General features: G+C 47.5%; 2 protein-coding genes across 2 annotated transcripts; one reads left to right on the top strand and one right to left on the bottom strand.

The window, feature by feature from the left end:
* The first annotated feature begins 13,702 nt into the window (after nt 1–13,702).
* On the top strand, nt 13,703–18,322 carry LOC120664604 (sugar transporter ERD6-like 4). The gene is made up of 17 exons (XM_039943880.1): nt 13,703–14,218; nt 14,321–14,410; nt 14,821–14,880; nt 14,972–15,037; nt 15,282–15,347; nt 15,441–15,516; nt 15,817–15,881; nt 15,971–16,063; nt 16,216–16,296; nt 16,386–16,470; nt 16,885–16,931; nt 17,009–17,071; nt 17,150–17,209; nt 17,361–17,426; nt 17,514–17,573; nt 17,739–17,853; nt 17,947–18,322. Exons 1-17 carry the CDS (start codon nt 13,922–13,924, stop codon nt 18,057–18,059), a joined length of 1,503 nt encoding a protein of 500 aa, XP_039799814.1. The 5' UTR covers nt 13,703–13,921; the 3' UTR covers nt 18,060–18,322.
* Nucleotides 18,323–18,644: 322 nt separating this feature from the next.
* Nucleotides 18,645–19,930, bottom strand: LOC120664605 (GATA transcription factor 15-like). The gene is made up of 2 exons (XM_039943881.1): nt 19,289–19,930; nt 18,645–19,171 (listed from the first exon to the last, which is right to left on the bottom strand). Exons 1-2 carry the CDS (start codon nt 19,652–19,654, stop codon nt 18,857–18,859), a joined length of 681 nt encoding a protein of 226 aa, XP_039799815.1. The 5' UTR covers nt 19,655–19,930; the 3' UTR covers nt 18,645–18,856.
* Between the last annotated feature and the right edge of the window lie 6,669 nt (nt 19,931–26,599).

The raw sequence follows: 26,599 nt of genomic DNA, 5'->3' as shown, positions 1-26,599 counted from the left end.
ACGAGATGGGGCGGCGTAGCTGCGGGGTGAGGTGAGGGAGGCTAGGGCACAACGAATCGAGGCGGGGCAGCGAGCTACGGCCGGCGCGGCGAGCGGCGGCACAGCTCTGCTCAGGCTAGCTCGAGCACTCCTCTCAGCTCGATGAAGAAGATGAGGACAAGACGAGAAGCATCCGGGCAAGCGAATGGATAAGGCGACGTGCACGGAGGGTGAGGATCACCGGCGGTCGCGACGCGTGGAGTCACCGGCGCAGTGCCGGTCGCGGTATGGGTGAGCACAGTGGAGGCACAGGGAGGAACAGTGAGCTCGTTTGACTGAAATTGACTTGGGTTTGACCATCCAAAACTCAAATTTTCATATGGGAACATGAAATTTGGCCAAAATAGAAGTTGTAGAGGAAGAGAAGATCTACAACTTTGCTTTTGGGCAAAAGTTGATTTGAGGCTCAAATCATTGAGAAAAATGGGGTCGAACACAGCTTAGTCGATGTTTACTATACGACTTAATTAGCACTAATGACACTGCTTAGGTCCATGATTAGCGGGTTAAGCACATGATTAGCATTGCGATTAACACAGGGGTGTTACAGGTACCCCCGCCGCTGATCACCGTCCCTGCTCTTGCTGGGTACGGCTCCGACGACAGAGGAGGGGCGTCGCCGGAGATGATGCAGGTCGGCGGAGTGAACGAGGGTAAACTGTGGGGATGGGGATCGTTTCCACCGTCCGATCGAAACTCTACGTTGCAGGGAAGGTTGGTGTAAGCGGTACGTGCAGCATTTTGTTTGGGCCCACCTAGTTTCGATCCAATCTGGGCTGCTGATATTTGGTTTGTTTGAATTCGCGAGAATTTTTTAATTTTTATATTATTTTTTTCGATTTTTCAAAAATATATGCTAATTTTTATTTTTTGCAAATTTGTCACCGTGCCGCCGGTTCATCCAGCGGAAGGTTGTTACCGCCGGATGAATTGGCGATAGGAAGACCGCTTCATGGGCCGGGGTGGGCCGGGAACATACCGCTGGTTCATCCGGCGGTATCCGGTTACCGCCGAACGAACCGGCAGTAAGCCCCCCCCCCCCATAAAATGGCGCTAGCGGCCGCTCGCTCCGCCACTCCGCCACCGCCCACTCGCTTGCCCCCGCCCGCTCGGTCGTCCCGGCCGCGTCGCGCCTTCTCTGCTCGCCCGGCCAACCGGCCGTAGCGCGGCCACGCTCGCGCGGCCCCGCGAGGCGGCGCTCGGCCGGAGGCCGCGTCGCGCCGGCGGTCGCCTGCCCGCCGCTGCGCGAGTTTCGGAGCGAGGGCCTCTGCCGTTTCAGGTGAATTGAATTAGAAATATTAGTTTCATACGAATTTTAGGTTAGATACAAATATTAGTAAGTTGAATTAGAAGTATTGGTTTAAGGTGAGTGAATTAGAAATATTAATTTAAATACAAGTTTTAGTTTATATACAAATATTAGAAATATTAGTTTAAATACGAATTTAAGTTTACATATAAATATTAGAAATATTAGTTTAAATACGAATTTTAGTTTACATACAAATATTAGTTTCATAAAAATATTAGTAGATTATATTATTTTAGATATAAATACAAGGCATATTTGTCGGTTATAGAAATTTTAGAAAACCCTGGTAGACCAAAAAATTAATTACACATCACTATATGATTTGAAATTATAATTGATGCTAAGATATGCTAACAATATTAGATTCGAATGGTCAGCAATATAATATAACTGCATCACATATATTACTTGTTTAATTGAAATATGAAAAATTGTTTGAATAGATTTTTGTATGTTCACATCTGGGTAGGAAATATTTTTAATATGTAGACTCCGGTCAAAATTTGGCATTACAAAATGACAGAAAGATTTACTGGCGTTGATTAAATTTTAAGTACGAGTAATTACTGTCGTAAATGTTGGCAGGCATGTCAGATGATTTGTATTTTCAAGTGTTCTATGGGTCAGGAGAAGTTAGATATGGTCCTGAAGGGGTAGATTTGACAGAGTTTAGCTCAATCACAAAAAAAATTACCCAGAGCAAGAGAAAGGACTTGGATTTCAATATCCAATTGTCTATTTAAAGCTTTCGGGTTTAATCGAGATGAACATGAGATCTCTGTCATGGCAGTGGTCAGTCGAAGGGAACTAGTATTTTAGGATCTATTGCCGCTTGAAGGGACGCAAAACTGGAGGAACTATGTTAATATAAGTACTAGCCGAGGATTACCGCTTGCATTGTTTGTTCAAGCTTTCGAAAAGGTTAGGTTTAGTAGTGAAGCGGGTGGAGAACATGGAGGCCAGGGAAATATAGTATCGGAAGATCCGGAGGCGATGCATGAACCTCATGAAGAAGGTGCTGAACTCGAGATTGTTGAAGATGGTACTAATGCTTCACACGAACCTCGTCAAGCAACTGGTGAGGCTGATGAGGGGGAACACATTCCCGAGATAGTTGAAGAGTTTCAGAGGGAGGATGAACAACAGAACCATGCAATGAATGATGACTCCTCGTATGATGATGATGATGATGATGGTGATGATGATGATGATGATGATGATGATGATGATTATCATGTCCCACAGAACTGGTCTAGGTATGATTTTTCAAAATTAAGTGTAAATAAAGGTGAAGCGGTCTCTTGGGAGTACAAGAAAAATGAGGTATGCATCGGTTCGTTGTATGCCAACAGTAATAATATGAAGGAAGCTATAAAACGGTGTCCACCCTATCTTTGCAAAGACAGTTCAAAGTTGTCAAGAGCAGTCCGAGAGCATATGACGTGCGTTGTGTGCGAAGCGAATGCTCTTTCAGGGTGTACGCTTCTAAGGGAAAGTGGCAGGATTTTTGGGAGGTCATGAAAGTTGTGGAGCACACATGCCTGCTTGAGCAATTAGAACCACAGCACCGCAACCTCAATGCCGGTTTCATAGCTAACTACATGTACCCTTTGATCGTGGACAATCCTAGTTATGAACCGAAGTCAATTATTTGTGCTGTTGAGGAGGAGTTCAAATATAAAATTAGCTACAACAAAGCTTACAGATCGAAGCAGAAAGCACTAGAGATGAGGTAGGGGATGTATGAAGCTTCGTATCATAATATGCCGGCACTGCTGCAGACCATATGTCTTAGAAATCCTGGAAGCTACTACGACTTGAAAACGTATCCATGTGCCCAGAAGCCTGGAAAGCAGGTACTGCAACGGTCGTTCTTGGCCTTGGGGGCTTGCATTGAGGCGTTTCCACACTGCCGGCCTGTCATTTGCATAGATGAGACATTTTTGACAGGAAAGTATAAAGGCACAATCCTCACAGGTGTTGTAGCTGATGGTAACAGGCAATTGTTGCCTTTGGCGATTGCCTTCGTGGAGAAAGAATCAGGGGATAGTTGGTATTGGTTTCTCCAGAGGGTGAAGCAGATGATTGTGAAAGATGTAGAGAACGTGTGTTTGATTCATGACCAGCACAAGAGTATCTTACAAGTAATTGATGACATACAGAATGGTAGTACTGAGCATCGTAGGCCTGCACTATGGCCGGACCTAAAGAGTAGGTGGTGCATGAGGCATATGGGGGCAAACTTTCATAGCCAATTCAAGAACAAAACCCTTATGAAGATGTTCAAGCGGTTATGCAGCCAGAATCAGGAAAGAAAATTCAACTTGCTGTGGAAAAAAATTGGATGAGCTGACAAAGAGGCAAACAACGGAGCTTTCGAAAAGACCTGTCAATATAGAGGAGGATGACCAGGTCTCACTTGAAGACGTGGGCTTGGACGGTCCGAATGTCAGGCGCAAAAGGAGAAGGGCAATTAAGACATTCTCGGAGTGGATTGAGCATGAGCCCATGGAGAAATGGGCTTTACTATTTGTTGAAGGAGGCGCTAGGTACGGTATAATGACTACAAACCTAGCCGAGGTGTACAATTGGGTGCTGCGTGGTGTCAGATCACTGCCACTTGTTGGGATCGTCGAGTTCTTCTTGTATCGCACTTGCGAGTACTTTGGAGACCAGTACACTATGGCAGGGAAGGATATGGCTGATAATCGGAAAGTTTACGGATACAAGATTACCGAGTACATGGAGGCGGCTTTTAAAAAGGCCCATTTACACCAGGTCACTCCAGTTGGCAGTATGGAACGTCGATACGAGGTGATGTGTAGGGACAAAGCCCGCATGGGGGCCCGGCGTGAGAAGCATGTGCAGGAGTGTGTTCTCCGTACCGATGCTTGTATTTGCTCATGTCATAAGCCAAAGCTGCTACACCTATCGTGCACACATGTCATTGCAGCATGTTTTGAAGCTGGGGGACTACAGCTCGTATGTATGTCTCAAATTACTTCATGAAGGAAATCATTTGGATGACTTGGAGGCACGAGATTTATGGGTTATGTATCCTGGGAGACTTCATAGCTGATCCTGGACACAATGCAAGTTACATTCCAGACCCAGATCCAAAAATATTTCAAGGGGTGGGGCGACGCAAGAAGAAACGCATTCGGAATAACATGGATCGATCGGAGGCTAGTCCAGACGTGCGCTTCTGCTCCAAGTGCCATGAGACGGGTCATACGTACAAGAATTGCACGGCATTGACTTATGGTGGCCGCACAGATGGAGCGGGCCCATTAGAACCTGCTCCAAATCTGGCAACGCAGCCAACGGGTCGTCGTGCCCGTCGTGTCAACAACGATGGCCTTGTGTGATCGACGACGATTTTCATGTGTGTCATTCGCTATCGAATCATGTCCTATGTTAAATTATGTAATGTTAAGAACTACTACGTGATGAACTGATTTCGTCTTAACGTACGATTATTTGTTATAATGTGTGGCGCAATCTTATGTTGAACTTTGTTGCTGTAATTAGAAATTGAAGTTATATGTTATGTAATTTGTTGTGCATTATTTATTAGTTTATTACGTTACACTTCATTTAGTATTTCATTTAGTATTTATTGTATTATTTAATATTATTATGATTAATATTATTACTTATGTTCTGAAATATTTTCTAATAAATCCTATTATGCAGGTATGGCGCACGAGGAAGGAGCCACCCCTGAGTTGCTTGATGCTCTCGTCGACAAGCGCCACTGATCGTACATGTTTGCGGTCCGTGGGATAAGCTTGGGGACGTTTCGGGCACGTGTGCCCATGTTGACGATGCCGATACACCGCCGCTGGGTTCCTAGGTACGGGTTACGTTTGTCACATATTTTCATTGTTTTGATAACCATTTGTTCTAACTTCATGTTTCATTTTCGCGCTGCAGGCTACGCTCTTTGGGTCTTCTCCCGATTGCGCGACTTGTGGAGGGAGATATGGCAGACCCTGCATGTCGACCTAGGAACAGGGCTCCACGGTTTCAGTTCGACATGTCCCTTCTCGTGACACTTCTCGACCGTTGGCGTCCGGAGACGCACACGTTTCACCTCCCGGTCTGTGCGATGACCCCTACTCTTCAGGATGTGGCAATGCTTCTAGGGTTGCCGTGTGCTGGACGAGCTGTGGATGCAGAGGACGTGGCACTCTCATGGCGCGACGACCTTTTGGCTCGGTTCGCCGGGGTTCAGCGCAATGACCTAGCGTTGCCGTACCGGCCCTTCTCTTCGAACCACGGACCGACAAAGAGGTGGCTCCTACAGTTCAGTGTGAGTACCTAAATGTTGAATCCTTCCGTATTTATGGTCGTACATGAGGGCATTGACGACTCGTACCATTGACGACTCGCTCCATTTTGCAGGCGGACTATATGAGGGCTGACGCAGACGACGCTACGGTTGCCAAGCACTTGGAGGCCTACTTACTGTGGTTGTTCGGCTTGGTCTTGTTTTGCAGCTCCCAGGGTGACTCGTGCCCTAAACAGCTCATTCCTTTAGCGAGGTCAATAGCTGATGCTCCACTTCACGAGGTCCCACAGTTCAGCTGGGCTTCTACCATTTTGGCTGCGACTTATAGGGGCCTTTGCATGGGCGTGACGAAGGTCTCAGCAGAGGAGCCCATCTTTGTTGGGTGTCCCCTACTGTTATAGCTCTGGTCGTACGAGTGCTTCCCTGTCGGTAGGCCAGAGATGGACTTCGAGCCGTACACCCAGCTGTCCCCAGACCACGATGACGTCGACAGACCTACGATGGGTTCGTTGTGATGCCTCAGGAGGGTACGTTATATCATTTATTTTACTTATTGTTACATGCCTTCAGAAATGTACGATTTAGCGGTTAACATTTTTTTCATTATGCAGTCTTCTTGGGTCGGCGTGCAGACGAGGAAGTCGTACCATGACTTCGTGGGACAGTTCGATGCTCTTGTGGACACAGACGTGAGGTGGACTCCGTACACTGCAGCCGACATTTACGCCCGGGCACCGAGCGGTCTTCTTCCTTATGCCTGCGAGACCATGAGTACTGGATGATGAGGAAGCCGATCCTTTACGACATCCACGTCGAGGAGTACCATGTCAACCAGGTCATGAGACAGTTCGGTGTCTACCAGCAGACCCCGGTCCCGATTGTGCACTCAGTGGAGCCCCACGTCCACAGATATGGAATATATAGTTCTGCTAACAATTCATCCTTTTTTATAAGGTACCATTTAGTGTTGATTCGCTCAATCTTTGCATTGTAGGTGGACACGTCAGGGGCAGCCACCAGGCTCGCTGTGGGCCGACAAGGTCCGTCCTTACGTCGACTCCTGGGCCGCGGCCCTCGACGACGTCGTTTTCGAGGATCAGCCGCACAGCGACGAGGCGTTCGCGGACTACCTACGGTGGTACCTGCCGAGGACGCGCACACGTGTCGTGCACGTTCTGCCAGAGGCTCGAATCGAGGCCGCAGCGGTGTCCGAGATGTACCCCTTACTTCGAGACCAGAACTTCGCCATAGCGGTACGTTTCTCTAATTGATTTTGCATTCTACAAAACAGATTGCATATGATGTTACTACTTTCTCGCTTCAGTACGATGTCATACGAGCGACTGAGTCCGAGGCTTCGTCGAGCATGGGCCAGTACCATGACATGACGCCCTCGTAGCACAAGAGCACGCTGCAGAAGATCATCGACATGTGCGGGTGGTTTCGGCGAGCCGTGAGTTGTCGTGAGGACGATACCTTGCTCCCACCTCGCACTTCGGGGCCGGTGCCTAGGGCCGGTCCATCGTCACGACGGTCTGCACCCGCGGCACAGTCAGGTCCACTACCACCGCCACCCGTCACGGTGGCGACACCGTCGGCTTCAGCAGCTCGGCCCACGTACGTGCCGCAGCCAGCACATTTGTACTCGGCAGGTAAACCATACTCTAACCTCGTGTCACTTACAATACACGATTTGTACTTATACTTTATTCATCAACTTGTACTTCTTATTCGTGTAGTGCCCGGCTCGTCGTCGTTTCCGCCGATAGATCCGTACGGTGCCGGATCTTCCTCCCGTTATCGTCCAATACACGATTTAGGTACGTCTAAGATGAGTTGTTAATTTGTGATAACATGTACATACTTAATTGAACATTGATGGATGGAGGTTTGTGAATCAGAGTACCGGCAGGTGGGAGGGACAGACGACAATGAGGAGATTCAGCACGTGGACGACCTCGCGCAGACGGAGTGGGTGAACACGTTCTTCTCTGCTACACCGACGCAGGAGGTCGTCGGCCCTTCACAGCTGGAGGGCGCCCCACCCGCGACGCAGGACTACACTCAGGGGGAGCAGACACCTGTTCCTGAGGTCGTTGGTCCACTCGCAAGACCATCCCGCCGGAGCCACTGACGTACTCGCAGCACCACACTAGGGTGGCCCAGGCTGCAGAGCGACGTGGCAGGAGGAGAGGGGGCAAGCACGGACGCATCTAGTGTACATGTTGTAGCTTTTGATTTACTTTTTTCTGTCAGACTATGTTATATACATCGGTTCAGACTATGATATGCGTGCTGTGTAGATGCCCTTAGATCTGTTTGTATTATGAAAACCCTATAATCGGTGCATTGGGCGATGGGATGTGACGGTGACGTACCATTATGACGACTAGCCAAGTGCAATGGTTTTGGCAATGCGGGGTGTTGGTGACGTGCCATTAGCACGAGTTGGGCAGTGCAGTGTTTTCCGCGATGGGATGTGTCGGTGCACTGGCACTAGGACTATTATGCTGGGTGCACTAGCACTATGACAGGTACCCGTTAAGCTGAGGCCGCAGTGTCATGACCGCCTATATATATCCCCAGTGGCGGATGCTTTGATACTCGCTTCCGTAGGACCACCTCACTTGAGTAGTAATGTCCGGGGGGTCGTCAAGTAGAAAGAGTTTCGGTGCTGGGAGAGGAAAGGGGGTACGAAAGGGACCACCAATTGTGTGGGAGGGTTCTGTTGGTCCTGAAATTTATCCAGAACCAGTGTATGAGTTTCCAGTAGAGAGCAAAAGTGACTTCAGTACCACAAAACCTCTGAGAGGATACGATAACCGCAAAGAGGATTGACCAAAATGTATGCATGGTGAGGATTATGTAGTGCAGATGATGACCGAGGGAGAGGATGAAGGCTGTCGTTTCTTCAAATGTCCGCGAGCATGGGTACATCTAACTAATCTTCATTTGTTACATGTATCACACTCCGTTCATATTCTTTACCCCAAGTACATATTTCAGTCTTCTGCAGATACGGATGGGTGCGGGTTCGTTAGGTGGGTCAATCCAGCGCCTATTCATCCACATCAGGAATATCTTGAGTACCTGCAGAATCGTATCTTCGATCTAGAAATGAATATCGGTGACAACGGCACAGAAGATGATGACAACAATAATGTTGCCATTTCACAGGAGACAATCTGCAGCGATCCATACTGCAACTGTCTTTGTCACAAGAAGGAGGGGGATTCGCCACCGTCGCCGCCACCGCCACCACCACCGCCAGAAAAAATGGGAGGTTACTATGGCGAAGGTGCCACACAATATGTTAGGTGGCCGCATTATTAGATGTAACTTTTATTATATTTGTAGACGTGCTGTGGTGTGTGTATGCCGCTTGAAGTATCGTAGAGGTAGACATGCGGCACATCACAGAGCTCATGGTACAATTATGTACGCTTCTGTATTGTTTTTATATGAGTAATGTTGTTTGAATGCCGGAGAATCTTTCAGTGTACGAGTTATTCATTCAATGTTTGGACCCAACCATTTCCGACGGATGGGACACGTCCAAGACAAAGGTCACATCTTTCAACTATGCAGTGTATTGATCACGAATAGACCGGTGCACTGCCAGTACACCTATTAAGTCTGTGAGAGGCTATGACACATGGGATAGGACATTGCCACCCCATTAGGATGAGTAGCACACTACAGGTATAGTGTGCACTGTAGTGTGGAACTCGCACGGCAACTAGTGTCATGATAACTCGCTGCATTATTTTCTGGACGTGCATGGATATAGCCCATGGACTGTGAAAAGAGGTCCATAAATAAGGCCACCAGGCAGACCATGAAACCATAGAACTGCACATCAGAAGCACCACACAGCTCAACAAAATGTCGTCCTCAGGATCCATCTATATTCCATGGAGTAAGCTGACAGCAAGTGTACCCAAGGAGTCCACAGTTTTGGGGGACGACTTCGGGATGAGGTTCTCCATGTGCGACAACTACGAGCTAAGGTACTAAAATATACTACTAGAGCTTCGCAATTCTCGACCAGTTACTGAGTACTAACATGATTTGGGGAAAGACTACACCGCCTCTATGTGATTTCGTGCAGTGATTAGACACCGAGCAATCTCAGGAGGCAAAGGATCACGTTGAGAGCGAAGCAAGATGGGCTGTGGAAAGGTGGCAACAAATGCTGCATGAGGAACAGATGGAGGAGAAGCGCAAGAAAGAGTAGGAAGATATCCGGAAGAGGATTGCAGAAGTGGAACGTCAGGAGGCGGAGGAACGTGAAGCTGACAGGGAGAAGAAGCGAGAGAGGGTCCGCCGTGCAAAGAAAGCAGGGCCCGAAGCTATTAGGAAGGAAAAATATCCCCGGTGCACTCAGTAAAGCACGACCATGTAATCCTGGCAATTTAAATTCCCTAAGGCACGTTAGGTTTAGATGAAAACACGGTTATCGTGTTGCACGTGCCACTGCAGTTCGTTCTTTAAGTTCCATGTTCAGAGCAAAGGTCTCATGCGTTATTTGCCGTAGTAGTACAGATGCAATGACCCGTTGCTTTGTAATCGTTATCTTAATGAAATCCAGGAATTTATGGCTCGTGCCTAATTTGTCGTACTAATTGTAGTACATTCATAGTTCAAATTACGCCTACACAGTCTATAATACAAAAGAAATATGGTATGTTAAGGCAGTGGAGGCTCACGTGGTACCTGCACCTATTCTTTTCCGTAACTGTGACTATGGTAAGCCAGTGGAGGTTCACGTGGTTCGGTCGGCCTCATTAAATCGTGCATTGGATTCGACTATGAAGTGAAGTGACATAATGTGACGTTCAAAGGACGCTAATTGCTGGCCCTATCTGTCCTACGCTGTTTCAAACGACACGGAAATAGTCTTATCATCTCGTGACCATTTAGTGGAGGCAGTCCTGCATTCTAAGACTATGGTCATGCTTTGTCTGGCGTGCGAGTGCAGCAGTGAGTGGTCATGTCTGTGCTTAAAGTGTGAGGGCAGCAGTGTGGAGCGCACTAATATTTTTCACCCTGTCGTGCACGGTCCAAAGAATCTAAATGATAGACTCTGGCGTGCTTGAACAGAATGATGTGGACGTGGAACTGTTGACATGAAACGTCACTCACCATCCTAAATTATTGAATCCGTCGTGCTTCAACACAATAATGTTCAGGAGGACGTGACTCCGTCGCTGTTTCAAAGGACCATGCAGGCACTCCGATGTCTATAAAAGCCAATGATGTGGTCGTCGAGAGTTCAGGCAATTTAACTTGCACATATTTTCGGTTAGCCCGAATAAACCGTTATGGGCTCATCATCTAGGGCAGCTTTGCGTCGGGAAATGGAGGCGTCGTTAGGAGGCACTCCTAACGATCCAAATAGATGTATTACAGATTGCAAGGTGTGGCCGAAAGGTGTAGAGCCACTCTATTGCTATCGCCAGATGCGTTTTGTTCCCAACATATCTCGTGAGTACGAGACTTTTGGCTAGAGGTATTGGTCTTGTAAGAATATCGAGGAAGTCCAAAAAACACGGGTATAGATATTTTTTTTCTTGAACATGTTTTTCAAGTGTTTGTTTCTATTTTTCTAAGTAATTTGTTTCATTTCTTATTTATGAAAGAGCGATGTCGATAACACGCAAACTCATTGGTGTCATTTCCATGAGTGGATTGAGACGTGGATCACTCGTCGTGATCAGCAATATATGGCGTGGTTGAAGAAGGTGGACGATGATGTACGCAAGTGCGAGTGCGAGAAAGCAGAACGAGCGGGACGTGGAAATGATGCTGGCCGTGAATGAGGGATGTTGTACTGGTCCGTTTAATTCGGATCAAGCCTGCTATCCGAATAAGTTATGTTCCTTCCCGATCAATATGTTGCGTGTTTGTTTCGGAAGTCTCTTCTGACTTCCTTTGTATTGCTTTTTACTGCATCCTTTATATGTGTACTCCTTATGTTCTGGAGGTTGTTTTCCGTTTGTAATAAAACCGTATATCATCCGGCAATGAGAAATTATCATACTAGTACTCTGAAAAATGCAATAAATTCGGTCAACTACCTGCACAATCGGTCACCATAACCAATACAGTTTCTAAACAATTTTTAGTTGCACCGACGGACCGTCCGTCCCATAGGATTCGACAATCTGCCTGTTAAGATGTTCGGACATCGAAATCGTAATTGGAGCTCATTAAAATATCTCATGAAAATATATTTTCATATTCTCCTAGAGTTAAATCTAATTTGTAGTAGTTTACAAAAAGTTTTTTTATAAGCTCTGCTTGCTCTACTATCTTTTTGAAATATATCTAAGCGTAATTAAAATAATTAGAGGATAGGGACCAAAAAAATTAGAAAAAAATGGCAGAGGACCTATCGCCGTTTCAAACGGCGAAATCTTAACAGTGCAGCTACAGCGCGGCTATAGCCGGCTGTAGCTCGGCGGTAGCGCCTTCCGCCAGTTCATTCGGCAGAAGGTAGATACCGTCGGATGATTCAGCGGTAAGTGTGTAGGCCCACGGCCCATCTAACTTTCCTTCCGCCGGCGTCTCGGTGGCAAATTTGCAAAAAAAAATCAACATATATTTTTGAAAAACCGAAAAAAATAATATAAAGCCCAACAAACAGTAGGCCGCGTGGAAGCCCATTCGAACCCTGTTTTATGAACAAGTGGCCGGCGGCCGTGATCGTGGTTGCTGGTCAGCTCGGCGAGGAGCGCGGCCTCGTTCGACTCCACCGTCTGTTATCTCCCCGGCGGCGAGGTCGTGGAGAATCTGGAGATAGGGCGCCTGCTACGCTTGAGGCCGGCGCCGGCGGGGGTGCCCGCGTCGGGGGAGGAGCGCGGCGCGGCCGCGCGAGCCGTGTGGGGCCGTTGCTACCAAACGGAGAGATCTCCGGCGATCAGTGCATCCCAATCATCAAGCTTTGGGAGCATAAAATCTGGGTGGCATGATCTGCACAGGCGACATGTTCCTTGGCCTTTCCAGCATGCGAACAACCACACGTGACTCTAAACTCCACGAGAAGCACGAAATTGTTATTTATTCTACCTTACGAGAAGCTGGCGTGGCTGTGGCAGCTCGCCAGCTGCCATCAGCATGGGCTGGCACGACGAACGTGCGACCTGCACCCAGGTTAACCATTTCGTTTTCCGGTGAAATCCCGGTGATCGGTGGAAACGGAATTCCGTTCCGGAATTCCGGTGAATTTCGGCGAATTTCGGTGAATTTCGGCCGAATTTTTTTGAATTTTGAATCTTCAAAACGAAATTTTCCGAAAATACCGAAATATTTTTTCCCGGCATCGAGCGGAAACGAAAAATTTCGCCGAATTAAATTTCGCCGAAATTTCAAACCCTGCCTGCACCTGCTTGCAAACAAGGACTTCGCCATATCTGGTGTGGTTTCGAGCCGGCCACATCTGTCAGTCAGACTTTTCCCGCTGACAAGCAGGACGTGCAATCGTTTGCAGGAAAAAGGAAACCGTTTTCTTGTGTATGTCGCTGTCTATCCAACGTGGAGGGGTCTCTAGTCTCTACCCCCTCTCAACACGTTCCATGTTTGGTTTAGGTGTGTAAAAGTTTTGATGAGAGAGAAATGATGCTTTGACCATTAATTAGGGGTATTAAATAAAGTCTAATTATAAAATTACCTCCACAACTATGGTACTGTAGCCGTTGCTCTAGCTAATGAGGTCTTTGACCGCACGATTAGAAGATGATCGAGTGCGGTTACTGTAGCATCACTGTAGCCAATTATAATGAAACTTGGCTCATTAGATTCGTCTCGAAAAGTTACACCCATTTCTAAAAAGATTTTGCAAATAAACTTCGTTTAGTACTTCATGCATGCATTCGTCTTTTTGTGAAAAAATTTTGATGCATTCATCCAAACATGGCGCTTATCCATCACCTGCGTTGCAGCTCGGGATCAGACCAGTATATCAACATGCCTTTGTCTGCAACGACTGCATGCGTGGAGGATGAGCTGGCAGTTCCAGGACGAAAAAGGTGTAGTGGCCCTCCTGTCCAGCTCAGCCAAGCACCGCGCGTCTGAGTCTCTGACCGGTGGGACCACCACACCGCCCAGCGTCCCGGGACGGCAAGTCGACAACCACTCCCCCCGTTCCACGGAGCGACGGGGGTCTCCTGACATTCACGTCGTCCTCCTCGCAAGTCGCATCCCAGCAGTAGAGGAAATAAATCCAATCTCGCGGCGGCTGGGCCGGTGATCGTGAATCCGGCGAGCGCGGCGCCATGGCGAGCAACAGGGCAGGCGGCGGCGGCTACGAGAGCGGCAGCGATCACGACGGCGCGCTGCAGAAGCCGCTGCTGCCCAACAGCGGGAGCTGGTACCGGATGGGGATGGGGTCGCGCCAGTCCAGCCTCAACGCCGGCACCTCCTCCATGGCCGTCCTGCGCGAGTCCCACGTCTCCGCCTTGCTCTGCACGCTCATCGTCGCGCTCGGCCCCATCCAGTTCGGCTTCACCGGCGGCTACTCCTCCCCGACGCAGGACGGCATCATCCGGGACCTCAACCTCTCCATCTCTGAGGCGCGTCCTGACTGCCAGTAACTTCTACGTTTGCTTCCATTTTATTACCTCTTCTCGCTTTCAAGTTTCTTCTTGTCTGAAATAATTGACCGTGCCCCGCAGTTCTCTGTGTTCGGTTCGCTGTCCAATGTCGGCGCCATGGTCGGGGCCATCGCCAGCGGGCAGATGGCTGAGTACGTTGGCCGTAAAGGGGTGAGAAATTCGCTCCTTTTCTTCATTTACTTGATGCTTACCGTTAATGACACCATTTTCTCTTTTTTTGATATCTGTGTGGAGTACTTACAGGCTGAAAATAAAAGTAGATTGTATTTCTCTTCAGAATTTCTTCTACGCTTTGTTAAATGGGGTGATGACCTTAATTTTTATGCTCATAAATTCGTTATACCTTTGCCATTGATATGATCATTTTATCAATCATGCGGTTGGAAAGAAAAGTTGTGGCCAATGTATATCATATTATCATTACCAAATCCTGTCTTTTTCTTCAATGTTTGGCAAGATCATCAGTTAATTTCACTTAAGCTGTTGTCATCAATTGAAGAGATTTTTTTGTGCTGAAGCTGTACTCTTCTACACTAATGGGCTTTCTAACTGTTTTGCAGTCATTGATGATTGCAGCGATTCCGAATGTCATTGGTTGGCTTGCAATCTCCTTTGCAAAAGTATGGTACCAAGTGTTTTCTTAGTTTATCTCCACATATTGCTTGACAGATAGCAACACAGGCTTGATGGCTGTTGATGTCTGCTCCACAGGACTCTTCGTTTCTGTATATGGGACGATTGCTTGAAGGATTTGGTGTTGGTATCATTTCCTATGTGGTTAGTATACTCCATGCACGATTATTGCATTGTAGATTCATGCCTTAAGAGTTTTAGTACGCGTGGTGTTTAAGCTGTCCAAATGTAAAACGGGGAAAAAAAAAGTAAAGAAGATCAACTGAGATGTCAACATTTTTGAGATGAAGTGGTCCATCCCTATAAAGTTAGTTTCATTTGAAAAAGAACATGGAAGCAGGGACTGGTTAAAACAGCTATTTTTGATCTGTGAATTTCATGACACCAGGTACCAGTATACATAGCAGAGATATCTCCTCAGAATATGAGAGGAGCTCTTGGCTCTGTGAACCAGGTTTACTCATACTCACAAACATCTTATCTTTTTTGAGGAAAACACTTTGGCTTGTTTATGCCGACCTCATTGTGCATATTGTTCATTCTACAGTTGTCTGTAACCCTTGGCATCATGTTTGCCTATTTGCTCGGCATGTTTGTTCCTTGGAGACTTCTTGCAGTAATAGGTAATATTGCTGAACCCTGATCCATGGGTAACGCTGCTGTTGTTATAAAGTTGTTGCCGTTAGTGTGCGCTTCAACTCTGACATTTCAGCAGCATGATCAACTGCGCAAATGATTTTGTTGAAGTATAAGTGAATTTCCCACCTTTCCCATCACTTTAGGCTTTTGGGTTGAACTGTTTGGTGTATGCAACTTAATAGATTTGAGCAAATAGATATTGAATAAATAGTAGGCAAATATTTTTATTTTAGATTCTACTGCAGATAATTTTTATCCTAAAGTGTTTGATGCCATGCTTGTAGGAACCCTGCCTTGCATAGTGTTGATACCTGGCCTATTCTTCATTCCAGAATCTCCAAGATGGCTGGTATATACATGTACAAGTTGGATAATCAACTCTAAATCATTGCGCCAAACTGAATTTTCCGATGCACATTTTTCCCCTTACATTTCTAGGCAAAGATGAATATGATGGATGATTGCGAGACTTCTCTACAAGTTCTGAGGGGATTCGATGCTGACATCACTGCAGAAGTTAATGATATAAAGGCAAGCATTTTCTTTCATTCTTCTAGACGGACTAACCACAATTTATGTGAACTTCACTTAGGGTATTATTATGTTATTAACACTGGGCACATGTGTACTTCATTCTTCTGGAATCAATCGACTAACTTTTAGCTTTGATCCCGATTATGCAGAGAGCAGTAACATCAGCAAATAAAAGGACTACAATCCGTTTTCAAGAATTGAACCAAAAGAAATACCGCACACCCCTAATGGTAACTTAACTTCAGTGGCTTATTTCGTACCAAATTATTAATCACATTTCATAATTGTCAGTTTGTGACAAAGCTACAACTTCTCGCAGCTAGGAATTGGCCTTCTTGTGTTGCAACAACTAAGTGGAGTAAACGGTATCCTGTTTTATGCAAGCAGCATCTTCAAGGCTGCAGGTAAGCTGTGCACTTATTCCCTCGCTTGTTTTTTTTTTCATTACTGGTTGAGCATAATAAATTTTGAATACCTTGCCAATAACTGGGAAGTGTTTGCTAGATAACCAACATGAATATCTGATATTCTGATTGGCAATATTTTTTTCCCCAGATGTACGAATAGTGTAGTGACTACAAATATCAAAACAATGAAATGGGAAAAAGTAGCCTTACTGTTCCTAACACTATCATTTTCAAGAAAGCTAATAAATGAATCTCCTTGTAAGTTGTAACATGGTACCTTGAATTCTTAATGAATGATGTCATTTCATTGTTTATTACAAAGCATTGTGTCTCCTCTGTCTTTGTATACAACAGTGCAGGTGTAGTCAATTTTATCATTTATATTCAAATTTAACAATCAAAGTTCTTCAGGGCTCAAGAACAGTGACCTGGACACATTTGCACTTGGAGCTATTCAGGCATGTAACTAATAACTAGGCAGACCTGATTTAGTCTCTCTGTATCTTATATTAAGCTTCTAACAGCACTCCATCAGGTTCTTGCCACTGGTGTTACAACCACGTTCTTGGACAGAGCTGGCCGACGAATCCTCCTTATTGTAACTTCTGCTTCCTCTAAAGCCATTATTAGTTTGTAAGCTTTCCGTGGCTTAGTTTAATGCCACTTCAAATTACAGATTTCTGCTGCTGGGATGACTCTAAGCCTTCTTGCAGTTGCTGTTGTATTTTTCATCAAGGTATGTTCAGGAACCTTTCAGTTTCAGCTAACATTCTGATGTGAATATAACAGTTCTTCTGTACTCTTTGTACTACTGCAGTATTATTGCAGGGTCTCTCATGTCAATGCACTGGATATTCTTCTTTCTTATCATGGTTTATTCGTTTCAGGATAATGTTTCACATGACTCTGACTTGTACAACATCTTAAGTATGGTGTCCTTGGTTGGTCTAGTGGTATGTCTGTCAATTACATTTCTTCTGAAAATTTATTTCTGAATGTGGAATATTTGCCATAAATTTTAACACAGATACCCCATTCAGGCTTATATCATTGCCTTCTCCTTTGGCATGGGTGCCATTCCATGGATCATAATGTCTGAGGTACAGTACCTTATCGCATAGCTAATATAGCACATAAGCTGCCTCTTCCCCAGATTTTGGTTTTGGCTTAAGAGTACTATTCACAATGTGATTCTGGAGCAAGTGCTCTCAGCCAAATGCCGTAAGCAATCTGTAAGGCTTATTTCAAACTTTGCGTTTTGTCAGATTCTCCCTGTTAGCATCAAGAGTCTTGCAGGAAGCTTCGCAACACTGGCCAACTGGTTGACATCCTTTGGAATAACAATGACAGCAAATTTGCTGCTCAGCTGGAGTGCTGGAGGTCCATATACATTTGTGCTTCTCTTATGTAGAGTAGAATCATATATGTTGTATCAAAGCTTACACAGGTTATCTTTGTTCCCAAATTGTACAGGTACATTTGCTGCCTACATGATTGTGAGTGCTTTCACTCTTGTGTTCGTCATCATTTGGGTGCCAGAGACAAAGGGAAGAACCCTTGAGGAGATACAATGGTCGTTCCGTTGAGGTCCGGCATTCGTCAATGTATGCAGTGTTCCTTGCTATTCTTTTCCAACTCGAATCACTGGATAAAGGCCACGCATTCTTTCTGTTCATACAATGTTTTGTACATGAGATTTTACACAATCTTGTTTAGCATTTCCCATAATAGACATGTAAATGCTTGTGCAGTGACTTTTAATTGCCTCCCCCCTCAACATTGTACGATCAACAGCAAAATAAAAGGCAGAGATTGGTAAATACAGTGTGGACACTAGCAGTTTGGTGTATTTTGTTCCTTATCAATCTAAATTCTCAAGCACATTTCTTATAGCCTGCCTTTGACATTTTATTCAGTCTAGTCCCGTCGGTACTTCTGCTAACTGACAGTGTATGCCTTGCTCTGACAAGGCTGGGTCATTTTAAACAGGAAGCAACTCAAGTAGAAAACAGTAGACTGAATCAAAAGGAGGATCCTTTCGTGGGTCCCGAAATGTATGCAGTGATGCAGGTGATGATTGATCATTGGAGTGACCTGACACTGCGTAAAGGTGTGCAAACATCTCTGTCGTCGTCTGTATCAACTCACCTTTTGGGATCAAATGCTGATGATTACCGAACAGTGAAAAGTACTGTTAGTTAAGTCGCAGACGAAATCTAGAGAAGGGGTAGTTTGGCACGCGGGCTTCACTTCCAAACCTACATGTTGGTCGTCTAGCACTAGCAGTACAATGCAGCTTTGTAGTTGTGGTGATCTCATCGCTAAACTGATTAAGCTGGTGATACAAAAGGTTACTACTACTACTGTCGTCAGTAGCCTAGCGCTAGTAGTACTGGAACAGGGTGGGCCTCTCCCGGACGGCGAACGCCGGCGAGGAGGGCATCACGTTGAGCATCCACGACAGGCAGGGCCCGTCCGCCGCGGCGTCGACGACGTCGCCGCCGTACATCCCGAATGACGCCGACTTGGCCGCGGCCGCGCCGTAGCATCCCCACTGCGGCTGCGGCGGCTGCTGGTGCTGGTGCTGCCGCGCGTAGCCGCCGCACGCGTACTCCTGCGGCTCAGGCGCCGGCGCGACGGCCGCCGCGGCGCGCCGCTCTTCCTTCTTGTACCGGATCCCGCAGGCGTTGCACAGGGACTGCGAGGGCAAGGCAAAAGGAACTCGGTGAGAGATCAACTCGCGACGCGCATGCATGGCGTGGCAGCACCAGGCGGCGCCACGCGCGAAATGTGGCTGTGTGAATGACGCACGCACCTTGGGTCCCCGAGGCCCGTTCCGCCAGAGCGGCGTCGACGTAGTGTCGCAGTTGGCGCACCGCCGCGCCGGCGAGCCGCGGCCGGACGAGTCCTTGCAGGGGGCGCCGCCGCCGCCTGCTGCGCGCGCGTGGCCGCCCGCGCCCGCCTCCGCCCGGCGCGTGGACGGCGTGCCGAGCGACAGCGTGCAGTCGACCGGCCCGCCGCCGTAGGGCGGCCCGTCGTCCTCCTCCTTGTAGTAGTAGCACTGATCCGCCCCCGCGGGGAACAGCATCGAGAAGGCCGAGGCGGCGGCGCCCGCGCACCGGCCGCCGCAGCCCCCGGCGTAGAACCCCCCGCACGCGCACGGCGCCAGCTCCTGCAGCATCCTGCGTAGACGCAGCTCAGCTACAGGCTACCACAACTACCGCTAGCTCGCGGTGGCGGCCGGCGTGGTATATATCGGGATGAGGATTGGATCGTAGCGCGCGGGCAGCGGCAGGGGACGTTGAGGTGATCGAGGGATTGTCGGCCGGGGCCCCTCGGCTGCGACGCGCTCGCAACAGCGCCCGTGTGCACTGGCACAGCGGCTGCGATCTCGAGCGGGGGCGGTTGGATGGATCGATCGACTCGGCAGGCGGGTGGATGGGTGGGCGTTGGTGGCATGTGGCCGCGGGGGTTTTATAAGGACGGAGGACGTGTGGTGGCGGGGTGCGGGGTTGGCTGGATTCGGTGGGGGCGCGGGAAGCGATGCGATGCTGGTGCGGTGTGGCGCGTGTGCCCGCGCGCATGTCTGCCTGCGTGTCTGCCGCCTGCCTGCCTCCTCCATCTCTGCCTGCGCTGCCGCTGCGGCGCGCAGGCGGGCAGGGCGGGCGGTCAAGGGAGCTCGCCGGGGCGGTCAAAAGAGTGGGGGCGAGGCCGGCCACGTGAAACGGGGAGCAGTCTCCCATGCGTCGCCAGCCAGGGCGGTCAAAAGAGAGGGAGCGAGGGAGAGAGCGAGGCTGGCCGCAAAGCCTGGGGGCGCGGGGGCGTGTTGTGTTGTACTCCTCCTACTTGGAGCAGGGAAGGGCGGAGGAGCAGTGGAATCGCACGTCGCCGATCACGAGGCGCACAGTCCGATCTGTTCCTCCAGGGCTAGTCCGATCTATATTCCCTTGAATATACTCCAGTGCGCGTTTGGAGATCCGTCGTCCCCGTGGCACGAGTATAACTATGCTTAATCGTCGGAACGAAATCAAATCAAAGGGGGATGGGTTCGTTCTTCAGTCTCTAATCATATTTTAATTCTTTTCCTTTTTTTATGCTTGTTTGCAATGCTCATACAGTAGTATCTCTAATCGCATTTTTTAGCTGTCACCTGTCAGGTGGGGAACGAACCTAGTAGAACGGGAGAGCACGCATCATCCTCCCGCTGGTTTGGCCGGGGCGGGCGTGGCGCAACGCAACGGATACGCCCTCAAACGCCGTGTCCCTGCTTTCCTTTGCAAAAATGAAAAGCGTGTCCCGGCGTTGGGCTACATTATCAAGCGGGGCAGGCTGCGAACTTCGGGGCAATGCAAGGTGAAAACAACAAAGGAAGAGCCAAACAAAGAGCCCCGCCCTGGGGCTAGAAACGGGAAAGAGGAGGAGGAGCTAAAGAGGAGAAATCGAAAGGAGCAAAAGGAAAAAGAGGGGGGCGGGCGCGAGCGCGAGCGCAAACCATCATTAGCTTCGCATCCAATTCCATGCACCCGGATAAACCCCCGAGGAAAAAAAAAAGACGTGGGGGCATAATTGCGAGCTTGCATTGCATGGAAGCGATGGATCCATCGATGGCCATCGGCCACACTGCCACGCCATGATGGCTATCGAGCCGTTCAAAAAAGCCCCGGGTCGAATCGAATCGAATCAGAATGATCGATCGATCGATCGGGAACTGAAACTGAATCCAGTTGCGCGTCTCTTTGCTCCTGTCGGGCGACTGGTTAGGTCAAAGGATCGGGTCGGGTCGGGCGCGGAGAAAGCAGCCAAAGGCCAAAGCCGGCGGAATGGAATGGAGTCCATGATTCCGTTTGCCGCAGCCCGTCGGCCGAATTAAAGCGCCGACACCACCGCCAGCTCGGCCCGCAATCCATCCGTCCGGCCCTGCGCGGCAGAGCAGAGCAGAGGGGTTCCTGTAGCGTTGCGTGCCTCGTGCTCCGTGCCGCCCCGCATCTCCGGTGAGCCAAAGCAACTGGCTGGCTGACGACAAGTAGAGGTAGGTGCCGTGCCGCCGTGGCATGCATGTTCCACACTGCCACGCATGCGGCATGAGCGAGGCCCTGTTTGGTTTAGGTTAGCACAAGTAGCACAAAAATTTTGACCAATAATTAAGGGTGCTAAATAAAGGTAATTTACAAAACTAACTCCACAGCCGTGTTCTACTTCGCGAGACGAACCTAATGAGGCCTTTGACCGCACGATTCGAGGATGGTTACTGTAGCATCACTGTAGCCAATCATCGATTAATTACTATCATTAGATTCGTCGTGAAAAGTTACACCCATCCGTGAAAAGGTTTTGCAAATAAACTTCGTTTAGTACTCCATACATTAAAGATTCTTTTCTCGGGAAATATGTGCTAGTAGTACTACACATAAACCAAACAGGGCCCGAGTCGATCAGACAGAGCAGAGGAGGAGCAGGCGGTGTTGGGGGGGGGGGGGGGCGGGGCCGCGCAGCCGATTCGGCCGGGGAGATCGCCGTTCCAAAAAGCTGCCCCGACACGGCCAGGGCTGGGCCTAGAGATTGGCGTCTCGTTTGATTGCCTGGAACACATGCATCCATATGCATGCAGCGCAGTCGTACAGGCACAGGCCCCTGTTGCTTGACCAAGATCCCTTTAATTTGTCTGGATTTATTTTTTCTAATGAGGCGGAGGAGATAGATCCAGAGAGGAAGTAAGTAGTAGATTAAGGCGGGTTGAGAGAGGTATCTCTTGGAAAGCGATATGTACTCTGGCCTTGTTTAGTTGCATAAAAGTGATCCTGTAAAAATATTGTAGCACTTTCGTTTGTATTTGATAATTATTGTTCCGTCATGGATTAACTAGGCTCAAAAAATCCGTCTCGTAAATTACAGATAAATTGTGTAATTAGTTATTTTGTTTAGCTATATTTAATACTTCATGCATACGTTGAAAGATTCGATGTGATGAGAAATCTTATAAAATTTTGGAATTTTGAAGGAAACTAAACATGAACTCTAGTTTGCTGAGGCTAGCCCCAACGCAGTGATGTAGGATCGTTTTCTACAATTAATGTTGCTGCCATGTAGGCATTTTGATGAGGTGGCGAGGCATATAATGAAGTGAGAGAAAGAAACGGTTTCTTGTTTAAGGTTAGTCTCAAGGCAGTTTTTATAGGTGTTTCATGCACATTGATTAAGGTGACACATCAGCAAATAGGATGACGTGGCAAGAAATTGAAGAAGAAAGAGAATGTCATCGTTTCATCCAGATGAAACGAGTGCGGCACTGTTACCAAGTCATTGGAAACCGGATGAAACCGCACTTGGGGTCTTCGTTTCTTCCGCGGATCGCGGATGTGGCGAGGCGGCGGAGCTCGTGCGCGCCTCCTCTTCCCCGCGCTCCCTCTCGCGCCCGCGCACCTTCTCCCGCCCTCGCACGCCTCTCCCGCGCTCATCTCATTTTGCCTATTTCTTTCGAATCCCTTTCCTTTCTGCTGCTGCTGTTGATTGCTCCCAGAGCAGCAAGATGTCGAGCCGAAAGAAGAAACGAGGCGCGACCAAGAGGAAGGCTCCTGCTGCACCGCCAGCGCCGGTGCCTCGTGCTGTGCCGCCGCCACCACCGCCGGTGGCTGGTGCTGCGCCGCCGCTGCCGCATCCATGGCCACATCCGCTGGTGTTTGGTGTTGCGCCACCGCCGATGCCGCCGCATCCGCCGGTGGCTGGTGCTGCGCCGTCGCGGCCACTGCATTTGCCGGTGGATCCACATGCGCCGCTGCCCTATCCAACACCAGGTCTTGGTATGCCGCTGCAATCACCACTACATTCCTGGTACGTCTCCTATTCTTTGATTTTTGCAGTAGACGGTCCTGAAACAAAATGCAAGTTTTGGGGTCGACTTGCAATGTAATTCTCTCAAATCCAAATATGTGCCAATCGAGCAGCCAAATTTAAGTAGAGGAAGCACATATACTTCCGAGAAATATGAGGCAGCAATAGTGCACGCTAGTTGTTATTGTTTGATTGACACCCATGCCTGTCATGAAACTCTCTGGAATTTCATCAGAATATGCTCCATATATTGCTCAAGTATCTTTTCAATATGTCAACTGTATTCCTTTGGCCCCTCTCACTGAATTGTCAAAGCAACGGACAAATGTATCCTGAGAAATCAGTGACTTTAGTCTGAATTATCTTAAATCGGGATTGCTCACGGATATAGTCTGAATTATTTAGACTTTAGCATCATTATATTGTCATATTCTAGATTAGCAACTTATCTGAGATAGATCTTGTGTGCAAATTATGCTACTTTTATTTGGATGTGTGTTATCAATATTCAGATAAGTTGCTTCTGGCAGCAAATCGACAATGGTTCCTTTGTCAGAAATAAATCAGAACAAATGATAAATAAAGTGTTCATTGGAAGCCAATTTGGGATTAGTCAAATCAGTGACAGTAAGAACAGTCACGTCTGTACCTTTCATGATTTGGTTCACCAGTCTATAAATGTATCTCTATTGCAAATTTCTGTCTACAATCTGAATCTGAACAAATTGTTTATGTACATTTTAGGGGTGATTATGTTAATATGTTACAGCAATCACAGTTTTCTGCATTGGGAGAAAATTTTCACTTTGTTGGACATACTCAAAACTTTGCACCAATATCTCCATCACCGTCACCATCGGCACAAGGAGAACCCTCTTCTCAGCAAGGCACCGGTAAAGCCTCCATTGACATTGATGGCGATGACGATGTTGTGGAGACATCTTGAGAAAGTTGTGCTAGTTTGCATCATACTTCACAATATGATAGTTGAAGATGAAAAACCAGAGGACATTGAAGAGAATCTTGACTTGAATGAGCCTCCAAGTACAACGACCGATGAAGCACCAGAATTCTCGGCAGACGATTACATCACATTTGAAAGAGTGTTAGAGAAGGATGCTGATATTCGAGATGTTTCAACTCATAAACAACTTAAGAAGGACTTGGTTGAGCATATTTGGCAAAGGTCGAGGACTAATCAAAACATATCTTGAGTCTATGATATCATATATGTAATATATTTTACATATCTATGCCCGTCTAAACATATCTTGAGTATGTGATATCATATATATAATATATTTTACTATCTATGCCGTCCTGGGTATGGTTGACCATATTTCACATCATATATCCATTTTATATTTTAATAAGATACCTCCGATTTGTGATATCATATTTGTAAAAATCAGTCCTTTTTAATCATTGTTCTAGTGTTCTAATGCTTGAGTTAACAAATACATGTGGCTACACAATCGTATGGAGCACTAGATCACAACATCATGTTAGCAGTAAATGTCATGGATAGCCTAAGAAACTGTGAAATGAAACTGTGCACTGTGAGTCTCAGTTTCATTAACCAGTTTCATTCTCCTGAGATGACGTGGCACTCTCGGAAAACACATTATGAAACCCCGCACTAGGACTGGCCTAAGAAACGATGTCTACGTGAGCAACGAGGTGAGAACTGAGAAGTGAGAGGGAAACGTTCAGGGCTTGCACCGGGAAATGTGCTGGGCTCGCGTGCAGGTACCTCTGCGTTGGGTAAAGCAGATTCCATGAGAGGTTTCTTGCCCCGTTGGCATCTATGGAAACTACTCTGGTAGTGTCACGTTGGGACTGGTCTGAGGAGCTCGTCTCTCTCCTCAAGGTTTGAACCATCAGTGATCAGTCTACAGTCTACTCCTATGCAGTACAGTACTGAACATCTGAGTTGTAAGCACGGTTGGTTGCATTTCTTTTAAAAATGGTGCAAACATTGAAAACAGACTAATACCGTTTTTTTTCAGAAAATTCTACAACTTTTATAATATATTCCAGTGAAACAAATATTCTCACTAGCTACATATCCTATAAATCTAGAATATAGCTAAGTTTAGATCGATCCTATAATATAATATGACATGGGACACGTAGTTGTAGTAGTATTAATAATAATAATAATTCGTAGCGATGTGCTAACAAAAAATAATAATATGAAGGAAGAACTCATAGATACCTAGCTGTAGAGAGGAAGCATGCATATATACGGTGTCCGATGCCCCTGACACGATGATCTCACATTCTCACGGGAACAGCCAGGGCGACACTCAGCAGCCGGTCGCGTCGAAGCCGGTGGAAGGATGACGATGACGTCGGCGGCTTCGACGCGCTCGTCGGTGCCGTCCAGTACCAGGCCGTCAGCGCAAAGCTGAATGAGCCGCTTCGCTTCATCCTGATGCTGCCTTCGTCAACCACTAGATTGTTCGGTGATATTATAATATTTATGAGTTTTGCTCCGGTGATCTCTTCCATAAAATTTACACTTATCTTAAAGCACCTAGATAATTAAATTTATTTTTTTCCGGATGGGTATGTACTATTTGGATCCGGCCCTGTCCGCACACGAAGCAAGCCCGGTCGATGCCAATCCACACTACTCAGCCCACATCGCGCGTCGAACTGGAATTCCGCACATGCCATCGGGACGGGGTTGGCTATTTTACGGTCGACCGTACGGTCCGGTTGATATTCAGACAGCTTTTTTTTAAAATTTTCATTAACTTTTTTGTCATTTTCTGAGGACAAAAAAATTCAGAATTTTTTTTGAAGAGATAGAAAAATTTTCAAGTGAAAATTTACTGAGGTAGAAAAAATTTCAAGAAAAATTTTCATGAAAATTTAAAAAAAGTTTTACGAGAAAACATTTGACAGAGAAATTTGTGAAATAAATTGGAAAATTGAAGGAAAAAATTGTACATCCAAAAATTAAAAAAAAAACTCAGGTAACTTTTTTTTGCTAAAAAAAATTTGTATGAAAAGAAGAAAAAATGAAAAAAAAACTACCGGCGGCGGGGCCACCCCAGACTCGCCTCCGCTCGCCGGCGGCGCCGCCGCCTCCGACCCGCCGCACTGTGGGCGGAGCTCCCCCGCGGCCGCCGTCCACCGCGCCGCGAGCGGATCTCGCGGCCGCCGCCGCGCCGCGTGCGGACCTCGCGGCCGCCGCCGCCGTGCCGCGGGCGCACCTCGCGGCCGCCGCAGCCACCGCCGCCACTGCCGCCGGGGGTGCCAGAGGAAGGAGATGGAGGAAGGGCACGCG

Source organism: Panicum virgatum, chromosome 3N, assembly GCF_016808335.1.
Source record: "Panicum virgatum strain AP13 chromosome 3N, P.virgatum_v5, whole genome shotgun sequence".
Taxonomy (NCBI): domain Eukaryota; kingdom Viridiplantae; phylum Streptophyta; class Magnoliopsida; order Poales; family Poaceae; genus Panicum; species Panicum virgatum.
This window is presented reverse-complemented; position numbering and strand designations above follow the sequence as displayed.

What these genes read in the sequence shown, in the direction of transcription:
- LOC120664604 (XM_039943880.1), top strand. Translation starts at nt 13,922, where the DNA reads ATGGCGAGCAACAGGGCAGGCGGCGGCGGCTACGAGAGCGGCAGCGAT. An exon ending in TCAACCTCTCCATCTCTGAG is followed by an intron (nt 14,219 to 14,320) that starts GCGCGTCCTGAC and finishes CGTGCCCCGCAG; the next exon opens with TTCTCTGTGTTCGGTTCGCT. An exon ending in TGTCCTTGGTTGGTCTAGTG is followed by an intron (nt 17,427 to 17,513) that starts GTATGTCTGTCA and finishes TACCCCATTCAG; the next exon opens with GCTTATATCATTGCCTTCTC.
- LOC120664605 (XM_039943881.1), bottom strand. Translation starts at nt 19,654, where the DNA reads ATGCTGCAGGAGCTGGCGCCGTGCGCGTGCGGGGGGTTCTACGCCGGG. An exon ending in ACGGGCCTCGGGGACCCAAG is followed by an intron (nt 19,172 to 19,288) that starts GTGCGTGCGTCA and finishes TTGCCCTCGCAG; the next exon opens with TCCCTGTGCAACGCCTGCGG.